The following is a 17,076-nucleotide window of genomic DNA, read 5'->3' on the forward strand; positions in this document are numbered from 1 at the left end:
GCTCAGCCTGAATATAGACTCTGGAGCCACACAGCCTGGGTTGGAGTCCTCACTCTGCCTCTTCCTAGCAATTTGACTTTGGCAAAGTTAACAAACCTCTTCGTTCCTCGATATCTTCGTCTGCAAAATGGGGATAATAGTATCTACCGCCTAAGTATTTGAGGATTGATTGTAAAGTGCTAACACTGAATAAGCATGCTCTATGTACTAAGACTTTGTGCCTCTTGAATATTTAACCTTATGACAGTACTTATCTCTTGAAAAGTTAAAAGTAAATAATGAAACCATGGAATACAACAGGAACACTATTTTTTTAACCTATCAAATATTGCATTATTGCCTTAAGACAAATAGCCTTAATTACTGTTTACTTTAAGAGGCTTCTTGGTAGCTGAAGCATGAGGCAGTGGGTGAACTCCTACAGGAAAACCACCTTAGTGAATTCAAGGCATTCAGATTTAGTTTCAAATATGCAGTTTGGCCTTAGACGACATTTATTGAGCTTTTTTCTCAGCATTCATATATCGCATTTTGCTGTCCTTCACTCCCTGCCTTTCCCAAGGACAGGACAAAGTTCCTCTCTAAAAAAGTAATTCCTAGAATTTATGAAACCCATTTATGGCTTGGAGTTTGCTGTTACTGTTCTAATACTGTCTCAAATTGATATCCATCATATTAAATAACGGCATTTTTCTTTTTTTTTACTCTATGTTGCAATGCTTACAGACACCAGTTCCTGGAGGTCTGAGGTTCTGATGTAGGCAGGGAAGACTGGTGAGCAGAGCTGCAGAGCAAACACACAAATAACTGCCTAACATTTTAGACTTTGCCAAACATTTTGGCAGATTTCATCTGGGCTGACCTTCACAAAGGTCCCGTGAGAACCTGTGTTATACAATCTGTTCTACACAGAAGTTAGGAGACTTTAACAAGGTTATAATCAGTAAGTGGCAAAGTCAGGACTCCCACCAATGTTTCCTGACCCTAATTCTGTGCTCTTCCAACTCTGCTATACTATCACCTTAAATCAGCAACAAATGAGCCAGGGTAACATCCTCTACATTGTAGAACCCCCCTCTGCATTTCCTTCTGAGGTATAAAAACATGCCACATCTGAAAAATAAAAATGCTGATAACAAAACATTAAGACTGAAAAGCAGAATTATGTATACAGTATGATCTCAATTATTTAAAAACAAAAGAGTTAAGGTCTTTTTTAAAAGTTCACAAAAAAATTAGCAGCTCATATCAGACAAAGGGTTAATCTCCCTAATATAGAAAGACCAACCAGAAATCAATAAAGAAAAAAAGGCTTGCAAACCACCAATGGAAATATGGGCCATGGACAAGACAGTTCACGGAAAAAAATTAAGATGGTCTTTAAATATAAGAAAAGATGCTAAATCTTACTCTTAGAAAAAAGTAAATTAAAATCATACACCTATCAGACTGGCAAAAATCCAAAAGTTAGACACCCACTCAAGGGATCTAAGGCACAAAATGGTACAACTGCATATGCACGATAATTTGTCAGAGCTATCAAAATTACCAGTACTTTTAACTCTGGATGCACCAAACCCACTTCTAGAACTAAACAGACATAAACATGTGATGAGCATGTTTGCTAAGAGCAGAACACTGGAAACAACTGGAAGAGATACTGGCAGGGGCAAACAAAATCACTTACCGCTATATTCAGGCAGCAAAACACAGAGCAGCTGTTGGAGACAGAGTGCAAACGTGACAGCAAGACCTACAAGATCTCTAGATTAGACTGGAAAATCCAAACAATAAAGAGCAGACTTTGTGTATATAGCATGCAACCCCTTGTGTAAGAAAGAAGAATATATATTTGTATTTGCTTTTTCTGCACAAAAGAAATGTAAAAAGATTTAGTTTAAATAAATTGAATTTTTTTTAAAAGTAGAAAGAGGTAGAATAGTTCTGATCTCTGAGGGCAAAACTCACAAAAATATTCTGTTCTCCCAGGTAAATAGCAAGGTTAGTTTATCAAAAGTGGATTTTGCTTCCATTGGTTCTGAAAAGGATTTCCAGGTCTCATAGTCCCCCTCTGCCATGCAGGAGCATGGGGATGAAGGAGACAAAAATGAGGCCAGGAGCTGCCCCAGCACTTCCTAAGTTTGGTCTTTAAATATATGACCAAGACAGTTAATAAATTTGCCTGAAAATGTTCTCTCTGGTTGGGTAGCGAAGAGGAGCCTTTCAAAAGGCAACACTGGATTGCTCTCCTGGGGAGAGAGAACTAGAGGTCGGTGTCTCAGAGTTAGTAGTTATGGTCTGATGCTACTGGAGGCCAGACATTTTTTAATGCCACAGAAAGGCCTGTGGGTGGCCATGGGCCTTTGCAGGAGGGGCTGTAGCAAGAATTAGGAAGTGCTCATGCTGCCGTGCCTGTCACAGTGATGTCTTCATGGCATCATGGTGGGGAAGCTCTGAGCTGTGGCAGCCAAGGGGGCTGGAGAAAGGGCCCTCAGATGCTTTCTCACCTCCAGGAGGAAGGGAAGGAAAAGACCAGGCCCAGTCAAGTCTATAATAAGCAAATACAAATACCAAGGAATAAAGGAAAATTTATCAAACAGAATTCGTTCTTTCCCTGGAAAGGAGCAAGTGAAGGTGAAGATAATCAGGATTGTTACACTAATCGGGTTTGTCTCTCCTTGGAAACCTGAAGCTTTCTCACCCATCTGCATCTGTGACCTTTGTCTATTGGTACTGGAATCCAAACTAATTTGTCAAAAAAAAAATCCACATAAAAACTTGTATTGAAATGTTTATTACAGCATTATTCATGATAGCCAAAAGGTAGAGAAAACCCTTATGCCCATCATTAGATAAATAAAATGTGGTATATAGAATATTATTTGATAGTAAAAAGAAATTAAAAGCCAATACATGCTAGAATGTGGGTGAAGCTTGAAAACATTATGGTAAGTAAAAGAAGTCAATCACAATCATATTGTACAATTCCATGTATAGGAAGTTTCAAGAATAGGTAAATCTATAGAGACAGACAGTAAGTTAGTGGTTCACCAGAGCTGGAGGTAGGGAGACTGGGGAATGATGGTTAACTTTTGTGTGGGGTGTCTTTTGGGGGTAATAAAGATGTTCTGAAGTTAATTCTGGTTATGATTGTACAAATCTGTGAATACACTAAAATCCACTGAGGTATGTATTTTAAATGGGTGGGTTGTATGGTATGTGAATTATAGTTCAAACAATTAAGCTGTTTTAAAAGGAAACGAGATACATTTTACGTACACCACCTTCCCCCACATAAGGATTATGAGTAATGGGAAAGCTCATGTACTGCTGGCGGGAAATGGAGTTGGTGTAACCACTTTGGAGATTATCTAGTAAAGCCAAAGATTCACATATTCTGAAGTCGAAAAACTCCACTCTGAAGCATATACCCTATGGAAATCTATGCAGACAGGCAGAAAAGGGCAAGTGCAATTCTATTGTTTATAATAGTAAAAAATAAAAATAAAAATATTCATTAATAAGCTAATGAATACATAAGTTGTAGGACGCTATACTGAATTTAGAATTAATGAACTAGAGCTACCTGAATTAGTATGAATAAATCTCAAAAACACATACAATTCTAGAGAAAAGTAAGTTTCAAAATAATATGTACAATATCCATTTTATAAGGTTGAATACATGTACCCCAGTATTATTTACAGATATATCATAGCCAATAAACTAAAAATAAGCAGAGAAAGAGCACCACCATATTCAGAAAGTGGCTACCTCCAGGAGAAAGGGAAGGAGAAGACCAGGCGCAGGAAAATCTACTTCCCTAATAATTTGGATTTTTTAAAAAATTATATATGAAGCAAAAGTGGCAGAAATGTTAAGATCTAACAAAACTGGGTTGTGATTACACACATGGTTATTACAATATGCTCTATATTTTCTATATGATTGAAATATTTCATAATGACAATGCTAGATAGCCTTTAAAATGACAACCCAAATTGTAAGAAACTAATAAAATTGGTTACCTAAAGGAGATGGAGAAGAATGAAGGAATGGGAGCAATGTTTCAAATACATATTTTTGTTGTTTAACTAAGGAAACATGTTATCTCTGAAGAACACATAAATAAAAACGTTTTAAAAATGTTCAGGAAAAAAATCTTGCATTCACATCCTTAAAAGGTGACTTAACCTATAAAATGTTAGAGTTGGAGGGCCTCCTTACTTTTTGCTTCAGGTTTCCAAGGAGAGACAAACCCGATTAGTGTAACAATCCTGATTATCTTCACCTTCACTTGCTCCTTTCCAGGGAAAGAACGAATTGTTTGATAAATTTTCCTTTATTCCTTGGTATTTGTATTTGCTTATTATAGACTTGACTGGGCCTGGTCTTTTCCTTCCCTTCCTCCTGGAGGTAACTACTTATGAGATTCATAAAAACCACTTTATCCATTCATAAAATGGATATTGTATTATACATATTATTTTGAAGCTTACTTTTTCTAAAATTGTATGGTTTTTGAGATTTATTCATACTAATTCATGTAGCTCTAGTTCATTAATTCTAAATTAATGAGAAAGCATCTGGGGGCCTTTTGTCTAGCCCCCTTGGCTGCCACAGCTCAGAGCTTCCCCACCATCATGTCAGGAAGACCTCACCGTGACAAGCATGGCAGCACAAGCACTTCCTAACCCTTGCTCCAGCCCCTCCTGCAAAGTGGTTATGGTGGTTCTCTTTCTCTGCTTATTTTTAGTTTATTGGCTATGATATAAATGCAAGTAATACTGGAATACATGTATTACATATATATATATATATATATATACCCTGCCTGTAGACCACACACATGCTGACCTGATCCTCAACTCATCATCAAGTTTTATAGGGACGAGCCACTGTGTGGCAGGACATGTGTCCTGGCTGCTTGTGACAGGGTGGGCTAATTGGGCTAATTCATTATTAGGCAGCCCTTTGTTGTTACATGTGCTAGCCATTTTCGAAATATAGTGATTTGGTTTCCATCTACCTGACCAATTTCTATCTCTTAATTTTACACTTCTGCTGAAGAAGGAAAATGAGTCTTCCTCAAATTTCCCTCAAGGAAAATGCCTTCCCAAAAAAGACTGTCAGAAATCTAAACAAAAATAGAGTCATTTTCTATGTTTTAACAGTCAAAAACTGGAAACCTAAATATCCATTAGCAGAACAAACCCTAAGTTTTTGAAGCCATCCATTTAAGAATATACTACAAAATCATTAAAAACTATTCTCAAAAACGTTTAAATAACATGGGGAAAATGTCCTGGAATTACACTGAGTGAGAAGCAGATTATATAGCTTAATATACAATATGATTCAGTTAATACAATGTAGCTTACATCCAAGTACCAAAAAAGGACTATAAGGAAATAAACAAAAGAATTAATGGTAGTAAGATTTGTGTAATAGCATTATGGGTAATTTGGGTTTTCATTTTTATATTTGTTTGCATTTTCCAAATGTTTTTTAATAAAATTGTATCATTTTGATGATCAGAAAAAAATTTAAGAAAGAACTTAGATAAAAAACACACCCCCATTTATTAGCACCCCACCCCAAGAAAAGAAATCCTTAGGTATAAATCTAACAAAATATGTACAGGATCTAAATGAGGAAAACTATAAAAATGCTGATGGAAGAAATAAAAGAAGAACTAAATAAAGAGGATATTCTACGTCCATGAGTGGGAAGACACAAGATGTCAGTTCTTCCCAATTTGATACACAGATGCAGTGTAATCCTAATCAAAATCCCAGCAAGTTATTTTGTAGACATCAATAAACTGATCCTAAAGTTTATATGGAGAAGTAAAGGACCCAGAATAGCTAATGCAATATTGAAGGACGAGGGCAAAGCTGGAAGACCTAACTTCTCAACTTCAAGACTATAAAGTCACAGTAACCAAGACAGTATGGTATTAGAGAGAGAATAAACGAATAGACCAAGGGAAAGAGCCCAGAAACAGACTCACATGAATATAGTCAACCAACCTTTGAGAAAGGAGCACAGGCAATACCATGGAGAAAAGACAGTCTTTCAAAAAAATGATGCTGGAACAAGTGGGTGTCTACCTGCTAAAAAAAAATAATATCTTGACACAGAATTTAAATCCTTCACAAAAATTTAACTCAAAATGAATTATAAACCTAAAAAATGATAAACCTCCTAGAAGATAATGTAGGTGAAAATTTATAGATGCCACTGCACAAGATGATGACAAGACCAAAGGCACAAGCCATGAGAAAGATAATTGATAAGTTGGACTTCATTAAAATTAAAGACCTCTAGTCTGTCAAAGATAATAACAAGAGAATAAGACAACCACAGCCTGGGAGAAAACATTTGCAAAAGACACATCTGATAAAGGACAGGTATCCAAAATATACAAAGAACTCATAAAACTCAACAGTAAGAAAACAAATAACCCAATTTTTAAAATGGGCAGAAGGTCTGCATAGACACCTCACACACAAAGATATATAGATAGCAAATAAACATATGAAGAAGATGCTCCATATCATATATCATTAGAGAAACACAAACTAAGATAGCAATGAGATACCATTACACACATATTAAAATGGCCAAAATTCAGAACACTGACAAAATTAAATACTGACAAGGAGTGACATGAACTATCACTCATTGCTGGTGGGAAAGCAAAATGGTACAACCACTTTGGAAGTTCAGTTGTTTCGTACAAAACAAAACAAATTCCTACCTTATGATCCAGCAAACACTCCTTGATGTTTGCCCAAAGGCATAAAATATGTCCACACAAAAACCTGAACAGGGATGTTTACAGCAGCTTTATTCATAATTGCCAAAACTTGGAAGCAACCAAGATACCCTTCAGTAGGTGAATAAACTGTGCTACATTCAGACAATGGGATATTATTCAGAGTAAAAAGAAATGAGCCATCAAGTCATGTTGAGACATGGAGAAATCTTTAATGTGTATTAGTAAGGGAAAGCCACCAATCTGAAAAGGCTACATACTGTATGATTCCAACAACGACATTCTAGAAAGGATAAAACTATGGAGGCAGTGGTTGCCAGGGATAGGGGTGGGCAGAGAAGTACGCAGAGCGCAGAGGATTTTTTAGGCCAGCGAAAATAACTCTGTATGACACCAAACAGAGGCATTTCATTGTACATTTGTCAAAACCCACAGAATGTACAACACCAAGAGCGAATCCTAACATGAACTACGGTTCCAGGTGATAATGATGTGTCAATGAGGATTCATCAGACATACCACTGTGGTGTGGGATAGAGACAGTGGGGGAGGCTTCGTGTGAGTGGGGCAGGGAGCACAGATAGTACTTCATACTTTCTGCCAGTTCTGCTGTGAACCTAAAATTGCTCTTAAAAAATAAAGTATATTTAAAAGGGAAAAATGTTTCAACTGTCAAGGAACTTTGAAAATATAGGAACCTTTCAGTAACAAGCACCCATATTGAAGTTTGTGGTAGGATTTTTCTCTGGAGTTCATTTTGGTCCATAATAGTCTACTAGCGAATCATCTGTGAAGATAAAAAGAAGACACATTATTTGATCTTTGGGTGTTGCCATCCAAAATCTCTGTCCCTGTTCAGGAGAATTACAGGCTCTTCCTGCATGGCCTGTCTGCCCAGCTGGAAAGAGAAGGCCAGCCCCCACGCACTGCTCTACAGAAAGCACCCGATCCTCTCACGTGCTCTAATTCTTCCCGACAGAGGAACAAGTTCTCACAAAAGTAGTTCATGCTAAGGTATCAGTTAGACTACAAAGAACAATGAAATGAGGTTCGAATAACAGGAATTTTTGTTATCAAGCAAGGGCCTGTGGGAGAGAGATTAGGGGCAGGCAGCCCCCACTGTCTTTTCCTAGCACCGTGTGCAAGGAGCTAGTCCTGTCTAGCAGCACACTTCTGCCCCGTTCATGTCCCCCAGAGGGCCATCCACTCTCTGAAGCCAAATCAGCTTTGCCTTAAGGCAACATTTTTCTTGTTGGGGTGCATACCAAGCCTGTTCCTGCCTTAGGATCTCTGTATTTGCTCCCTGCTGAGAATACACTTCCTCAAATATCCACATGGCTTACTTCCTCACATGGAAAAATATTACCATTGAGACGATCTGACTTCCTTGATTGCCCAAGGTCTTCATGTTTCTCTAACATATTTGGATCTCATCGACCACTGATAATCAATCAGAAATGTCAGAGCTGGAAGGGACTTCAGGCACCATGCTACCCACCTGGTGGTTCCCGGGTGATTCACCAGCAGAATTACCCTAGAAGCTCTTTGTGTGTGTGTGTGTTTAAGTCAACAGTTTCACAGGCTCTACCTTCCAGTAATATGGCCCAGTGAACCCGAAGTAAGGCTCAGGAATCTACATTTTTAAAAACATATTTGGGGATCACTGACCCAATCCACCACTTTGATTTTTTTTTTAGAGGAGAACTGGAAACTCATGGAGATGAAGTGGTGCTCCTAAAGGCACAGTGAGTTCACGGCAGAGATGAGCTCTCAGATGCTGAGATCATGGGGGAGAAGATCCCCAGGTCAGAGATGCCTCTCCTGTGTCTCGTACTATCGTCTAAGTTCTCACATGTTAGAGGTGAATTAAAAAAAAAATCAGTTAAGTGGAAAAACTAGCTTAGCTCTACTAAGTTCTTCTTGCTGTTGTTTTCTGCCTTTGGGCTGGGTGAGGCATGACTGTGAAAGGAAATGGCACAGTAAGAAGAAAGACAGGATTTTAATTCACATCTGTCCTGTAAAGACCTAAGAGTAGTAGTGGTTATTTTGTTTCGCTTTTTAAACCTTCAAGTAAGAAGAAGGATTAAACCCTTCAAGATATAAACACTGATGCCATGTACCTGATACCCAACACTCCCTAAAAACTTGGGATCCCATAAGACGGGAAGAGAATTGTCAGGGACCTTGCTTGGTGTTTCTAGAGCCCACAGGCTGGATTCCCTTGGGTGAGTTTTGACTGGGCGTTTAATTATAATCTTGGATGGGTCACAGGTTATTGCTCTCACCAATTCCTACCAGGGCTTGCTACATCATTGTCCAGCAGCTATTCAGCTTTTGTTACTATAACAATAAAAGGATAAGGCTAAGCCACAGCCTGACTCACAACAGAAGAACTAGAAATCATGGGCCAGTTCAGTTGAGCATTCTGGCTCAGCACACAGCTGAGCCAGAACTCTTGGGGAACGAGGATTCAGAAGCAACCCAGTGACTTCCCTGCATGCAGACCCCAGCACTGGAGGCACCTTGTCTTCTGCCTGGAACACTATCATTCTGAACACAAATAGTTATGGCGATTAAGAACAAGGACTACATCCTGTCAGGTCATCAATACTTACAAAAATACAACACAGACAAAAGTTTACGTCAGTTGTCAGCTTCTATGAAGCAAGCTCACACTTCCCTCAAAACCCCTGTACTAAGACTGCTCTGATTCATTCTCAAGTAAATATGTGGCCAAGGGAAATGGTGAATGTACTTTAAACTTAAGTCAGACATGACTCTGCAGCAATAGTATTACCACTGCATTCCTTCATTCATTCACTCATTCTCAATTACATCTCTAAGTCAACAACTGGAAATAAACTCTTTCAACCAGTCAAAGAAAATTCCTCGTGGCACATAAAATCAGTGAAAAGGGAAGGAATGCAGAAAGGGCAGATGAACTTGTGATGGTAATAGCTGGTGCATCTGAAAGCATCACACCCAGCAATTTACAACCTCCCTGCGAAGCTTGTCAAGGAGCACAAGACTGTCAGCTGACTAGGGTTTGGTTTTCTCTCTACCCACTTCATTCAACCTGTCTAACAGCTATACTTTCTTAGTATTAAAGCAGAATACTTTTCACATAGTGAAATGGTTTTCTTTCTAAATGAAGAACACAATGAAAAACACTCTCCCCACCCCTACAACCTGCGTTAGACTTTCTTTTAATAGCCTTTTACTAAAATCTTCAGTTTTTTGGTCATTGCTTTAGCATCTCTCTCTCTAAATCTAATAACTGTTTTTTTAAATTCCTAGTCAGAAATCCTAACTAATATAAATAAAGACTAGGAGTAAAATCTACTACACAGCTTATCTCTGTGGAGCAGTTTGCTAGTGGAAAATACTGGTTTCTGCACTTATTTTCCTGTTAAGTGACTACTGCAAACAATCTAAGGCTCTTTCTTTTGTAATAGAATTAGTTAATCCAAATCATAGAGAAAGTCCCTGTCAATAATTCACTCTACCCCCAAAACTGGCCCAAGTCCTAAAGAAATCCATAAAACCAAGCACAATGGTGCAAATAAAGAATACTGTCCAAATAATAGACAAGTCAGGTGTCCACGTTCATGAATTCTTCCACTCCTTCCATCCTGGTGATTCTAAAGCAGTAAGAGACTCTTCTGAATCCAAATTTCAAGATATGAAACTTAAAGCACAATTGACTCTGAAGTGCTTTCAGTTCCTCTTCACTGTGTGTGAGGTGAACTTGTTAACACTAGGTCTACCAAATGTTCTCTTGCCATCAGAGAAAACAAAGAGTCACAGATAATGCTTGGCAAATACTCCCAGATACCTCATATAAACACCCTAAGACCTTAACCTCATTTGCTGGGAGAAGTTTGGAAAATGAAGTTATTAGCAGCTTTGCTATGGTTGATATTTTAAAAAAGAAGACTGGAAGCAATTGTTTGAAGACTACATCATATACCCAGCATTGTTTTTCAGAATTACTAGATTTTAACTGAATTTTAGCAAGGAATTTTTTTTTTTTTTACTGACAAGCTTTAACTGTCTCACCAAAATCTGTAGATTTTTGTGATTCTGGAATTTTGTGAAATAAATTGAACCCCAATATCTGTCATTCTAGAGATTAAGGAGAATGGAGGTGAAGATACAGAGGACACTTCTATTCTGAAAGAGATAATTTCAGATGCACCATAATTGGACGATTAAAGTGTTTCTTTCTGTACAGAACTGTGTCAGTTTTACATGTGGTCCTGGTCACCTTTAGGTATCCAATGGACTCCAATGTATTTGTGTAATCTTTCCCTTCACCTTTGAATAACTGGAAATCACAAGGAGAAGAAAAAAAAATTACTGTGCTCTGCTAAAATGACCACTTAAAACTATTGATTTAAGATACTGGAGAGCAAAGAGGGAGCTGGAAGTCTACGTAACTGCCACCTGACTTGAACAAACAGATAAGTTGTGAACATTTTGGAGCCAGATCCTTACAGAGCAAGCTTCTGTCAATAATTCACTCTGAAACTGGCCCAAGTCCTAAAGAAATTCAGAAAACCAAGCACAATACTGCAAATAATGAATACATTTTCAATATCGTAGGAAGGGGAAGAGAAAGTGGAGGCGGTCTACCAAGACAACTGGTCTGACTAGCAATGAATTCCACTTCATTGGAAAGTATATGTCATCACTGTACAGAATTCTAAAAAAAATCTCAACATCAAAGAAGTCAAAATAAGGAAAGGAGATAATGGATATGAAAATGTTAAGATTAAAGTTGCTTAAATAAAAATGATTAAAATCCACCAATGAATAGCAAGTTTGATCAAAGTGAGAAGCAGAAGTTCATACCAAAAACTTTGAGAGACTTTTAAGAAAAAGTTGTGTGCTTCTGCATGTTCTTTTCTTTCTCTCTCTCTCTCTCTCTCTTTTTCCTTTTTTTTTTTTTTGGCTTATAAACAACAGAAAGTTATTTCTGGGAAATTCAAGATAATGGTGCCAGAAGATCTGATTTCTGGTTAGGGTCTGCTTCCTGTTTTATAGAAGGCTAGCTTCTCTCTGTGTCCTCAGTCAGGGGAAAGGTGCCAGAGAGCTCTCTGAAGTCTTGCTGATTCCATTTATGATGGGCGCACCATCATGACCTAAGCACCTCCCACAAGCCCACCGCTAGTACTGCCATGCTGGAGATTAGGTTTTAGTATATGAATTTTAGAAGGTCACAAATATTCAGTTTGATAGCAATTGCTTACAGACTTTCTTTGTTCCAAAAATTAAGACAGCTGGGACCAATTCAACAGTTGTGTATTTAATTCATTAATTAACATAAATACTACATTTATACTGCTCTCACTTACTGCCAGGTACTGTTCTAAGAGTTTTACAAAAATTACTACATTTAATCCTCACAAAAATCCTATGACTTGGATACTATTACCATATTCATTTTAAGTTGAGGAAACTGATGCTCAGAGAGGTCAATTAATTTGCTTAAGGCCACATAGCTGCTAATCTTCTTTTTTAAATTTAAGTATAGTTGATATTCAACCTTATTTGATTTCAGGTATACACACAGTGGTTCAACAGTTACCCATAGTATTAAATCCACACCCCAACTAGTTTGGTTACTATCTGTCAACATAGGGAAGATGTTACAGCATCACTGGGTATATTCTCCAGCTGTATTATCATCTCTATATCTGTGATGTTATTTTCTTTTGTGGATGCCACCCCCCTTACCCCAAATATCTATCTGGGGAATCTAAAATTGTATGAATAACAAAAATTTATGAAGCATAACAATTTACTCACCATTTGGACTATCAAAAAAAAGACTATAAAAGAAACTAAAGACTAAAAAAAAAGAAACAAGCCCATATAGAGTCACTTGTCCCCAAGCAAAGACTTATTCACAGTTTCTGGTCAGCATCAATAAGGTAATCTGTTGCTTGGGGCCCTCTCCATTCCCCAAAAGAAGGTGAGGTCTGGTGCACGATGAGACCCCCTGCTTTTCCCCCTTTGGGAGGGTGACTTTACTTGAAACAATCTTTTCTTTTCCTTTGCTAACTCCCTTACCCCACACTTGTTCCTATAAAAACCTTCCATTTTGGTACAATTCCTTAGAGCACCTCTCTACTTGCTAGAAGGGATGCTGCCTGATTCATGAATCGCTTAATAAAGCCAATTAGATCTTCAAATTTTGTTGTTTAACAGGATTAAGTGAGAACTCCCAATCGTGTGTCCCATCTACCAAATGTGGTGGTACTTCAGGCCTGCAGCTCTTTCCCAATGATCACTGTGAATTGTATTGCTACATAGCTTCAACATAGGACAAGGAGGTAACCATTTCTTGCAAGCTGGCTCCAGCAGAGGTAATGAAAAGTTAAGAAGAAAGCAGATAAATTGAAACAGTCATGAAAAAACACCCATGCCTATACCTTTTCTATAAAGGAAAGAACTTGTTTCTGCACACCCAATAACCACGTCTTGTCTTCTACTTAAAAGCTCTCAGAAAACAACTTTCAGATCAATACAATTTAATCTGCTTGGTACACAGTGAATCAAATTAAAAATCTGAGATTTTAAAATAGAACTAATGCTTCAAACCTGTTGTCCAGTTCCATGTGATCTGTGCCCCTTCCTACCCTGGCACATTTTCGAATCTTTGTGCATAACAGTGTCTTGTAAGTCCTCCCAGCTCCAGAAACGGCATCACTCACACATCTGGCTGAATTCTGCCAGCCCCCTGGCCGGTTTGGGGTCTTCGCTGTGCCGCCGCACATCCCCTGAGCCGTTTAACCTTCTTCTGGTTTATCCCGACTATCAACATGGACTTGGACACGAACGCTGAAGATCCTTGGTTGTTGGAGGGATATTCCACAATGGCCAGCCGTCCTAAATGATCCCTGCACTGCTGATACAGTAGGTGAGACAAGCTACTTGGCAGCAGCCTACTAATTTCCTCTTTTAAAAGTGAAAAAAAAAAAAAAAAAGAAAAGAAAAAGAAAAAAGGGAACATTCATGTGTTACGTAAATTAAGCCTGCCAAAGATTTAGGAAGTCAGATGCATCCATCACGTTATAGAACATGCTCTCAGCAAACCCATTATAAACAGACAAGTCCAAATCTCACTTCCTACTTTTGTTCCTAAGCTTGTACTCTGGTTGGCAAAAGACAAAACACTCAACAGGTTGAGCAGCTTGGACTGACTCACTCCATCTGTGCTCCCCTGTTGGAGTTTATGCAGTAGTCAATTAATCGGTCACAAGACCTATTCATATGGCTCTGGGCAAATGCAGCAACTTGCCTTCAGCTGCAAGGTTGTTGTGACATTGGCCACATCACCCTCTTAATGGCTCTCATGTGAGCAAGTGTCAGCTGACGAGTCTTTACTCTGCAACTTTGCAAAATTCTACCTATGGCAAATGAGAGATACGGTTACAACAGACAAATGTAGGGCTTAGTGCATAGGAGGTCATGCCAGGGAGGAAGAGTAGGGACACATCCTTGCTTTAATACAAAATATATATATATATGTTTAATACTAATACATACATAGTAGTAAGAAAAACAATAAACGAGAAGCCAAAATCTCTCAAAACCCTTGCACTGAATACTTGATTACTGAGCATATTAAAACCAAGAAAACCCTAAACTACCAGAACCCAAGGACAAAAGCAGTTCAATTCTGGCTTCTGACATGAACACACATCTGTAAAATGAGAATAATGCCACAGAAAAAATATGATTTTTCCACAGTATTGTGAATTCATGGAAAAAATAATTTTTCTTTTAGAAACAATAAAAATCATAAGATCCTAAAACACAGGTCAAGTCTTGATACAAAAAAACTGTAAGGGATAGTCCCAATTCCTTTTCCTTTTCCTCAGCCTTGAATTTGGCTGAAGAAAACATTAGCAGGTCCCTGAAGTCTGACAAACCTTGGCTGGGTCTTTAGTTCAGGAGGTTTTAAATGTATCTTTACACATGGCAACCACATACTTCACTCTACAAGTGTGAGAAAAATCTAATGACACCACGGCAGGGACCTTAATTACCTGAAGTCTTTATTATAATGTGACCCTAACGTTCCTTTATAACAAACCAGAAAAGATCTTAAATACACCCTCCTGAGAAATGCAGATCACAACACACCTACAACAACAACGAGATTTCTCTCTGTGGCACATGCTAAGTGGACAGTGCCAAAATAAAACCAGAGCAGCAGAAAATGAATTTATTTTTCCAGGACAGGGAGCACATTTTTGAGTTTTAAGGCTTAACTGCATGACCACAGTGTGATTATGGGTTCCTTTTTTCCTTAGAACTGTCTTTAAAAAAATCACTTTATCTTTTTAACAGAGAATCAGATCACTCATGGAGGCCCTATGATTTTTCCATTTCAGGCCCAGGGTGGCCTGATGAGCAAAGACTGTGGTCAAGCGTCCTTCCACCATCATCATGCCAACCCAACCCACAGCCCAAGGAGGCCCCCAGTCAACGTCTCCAGTCCACCTGGGGCTCAGTGCCTCTAAAACCATAGGAGAAATGGAAGTATAGTTCAATGTTGATAGGGTGGGTGCTTTAAAATGCCAAAATAACTTAAGTTTGTAAAATATGTAGAGGCAATGCCAGGGGAACACATCCTATATTTTATGTATAAAAAAAATGAATTTCACTTTTAAAACTTTGATCTCTAAAAGACATTTATCTAGGACATGATGAAAGGACATAAAACCCTCTTTTAAAATATGTATTCTGTGCATACATTTACCTAGTAGATGGCCACAAAGCTATTCAATCATTCTGATATTTTATTTTCCAAAGGCTTTAAATACTGTTACAAAAAATGCAAATTTTATCCCCTATCCAGATGATGCAAATATTTTAAAGGATCAGAATAATGTGAGATGAAAATGGCAACATGGTTACAAAAGACATTTGGATAAAATTAAAATCAAACTGCATTGGGAAAGAATTCCCTTCAACAAAAACTAAAGTGAATGGCATAGGAAACTCTAAACCGTTTCTGTGTGGTTCCTTCATTCAGCCAGCCATCTTTATCTAAACACTTACCAGGTCCCAGTCCTTGTTTCTCCCTAAATTCAGTCAGCACACCTTTCAGCCACCATTTCCTTGGTAGCACAGCACTCAAACACCAGCAGGCTTATGAACACAAACTGCTGGGCCTTGTCCCAGGGTTTCTGATTCAGCAGTTCTGGGGTGGAGTCTGAGAATTTACATTTCTAAAAAGCTCCCACAAGGCTCTTGCAGCTGGCCTGGGAACCATACAGTTGAGAACCACTTCCTTGGTAAACATTCCATCTTTCCCAAGAAGACTTTCTAGGCTGGAAGATTTTTTTCTCCCTTGAATTTCTAAAATATTTTTAAACCATACTTTTAACATTTAATACATAATTGCTTTGCAAAGAGTAGTGCACATCCCTTCTGATTCTAACTAGATCATAAGTTAAACTTTGAGTCTAAAAACTGGGTCTTGACATTCATCTTTGTACTTCATATAGGTCTTACTCATGTAAGTTAACTTTTGTTGATTTAATAACATTAAATATTTACATTAAAACCAGGATATGAATCTACCTGCACTAAGCAGTGTGCTTAACAGCCTGATGGATGTGCTTGTTCTCAAACACATACACTCAATCTTTCTCTCTGACTAAGGCAAAAGTTTCTTTAGAAGCTTTAACATCTTGTGTCAATGTGACTCATGTGGTATCTTAACAGAAAGAACTTAAAGACTTTTTTAAAAGTGAAAATGAAATTTCCTCTCTTCCTCCCCTAACGACCCTTAATTCCACAGTTCAAAATCTGATAAAATGTAATCGAGATGTATATCAAACCACAACCATGTACTTAAAAGGGGTGCCTCTATATGGCTCCACAAATTTCCTTATATTTAAATGGAAGTTTTAAAATTTCTTTAGTCAATGGAAAAACAAATAATATCATCACAACCATTCTTCTGAGATACTAGCGAAGCTCACAGAGTAGCTAGAAGAAAGGTATCTTTAGACCTTCAGTAGTCAAAATTCTGTTCTCTACTCAATCCAATCTCCTTTCTCCATCTTCTCTTTTCCAAAATGGAGTCATACTCACACTATTACTCATTATCATAATAGATACTCTACTCTTAGATATTAAATAATATACATATTAAAATGTACCACTGACCCTGTTTAAAACCCTACTCAGGGTCTCTATTTCCTTCACACAGTTCAGCCATGTTTGTACATTTAGAAAAGTATCTGCTATCACTGACTGGACCCCACACTCCA

At 37.9% G+C, this 17,076-nt stretch overlaps 1 protein-coding gene across 10 annotated transcripts in view; it reads right to left on the bottom strand.

The window, feature by feature from the left end:
• Window positions 1-17,076, bottom strand: part of FNIP2 (folliculin interacting protein 2) — a 124,345-nt gene that overhangs the window by 73,579 nt on the left and 33,690 nt on the right. For 2 of the 10 annotated variants that reach the window (XM_036992947.2, XM_036992945.2), the window contains exon 1: window positions 13,388-15,827. The exons of 2 other annotated variants lie outside the window; for them this stretch is intronic. In XM_036992947.2, coding sequence (XP_036848842.2) covers window positions 13,388-13,563 — 176 coding nt within the window. In that variant the 5' untranslated portion in view covers window positions 13,564-15,827. Of the gene's footprint in view, window positions 1-7,479; window positions 13,364-13,387; window positions 15,831-17,076 lie in introns of those variants that run through there. 6 more of the 10 variants (XR_012129597.1, XM_036992943.2, XM_073232532.1 and 3 more) reach the window with 6 other exon arrangements.

This window comes from Manis javanica, chromosome 3 (genome assembly GCF_040802235.1).
Source record: "Manis javanica isolate MJ-LG chromosome 3, MJ_LKY, whole genome shotgun sequence".
Classification (NCBI taxonomy): Eukaryota; Metazoa; Chordata; class Mammalia; order Pholidota; family Manidae; genus Manis; species Manis javanica.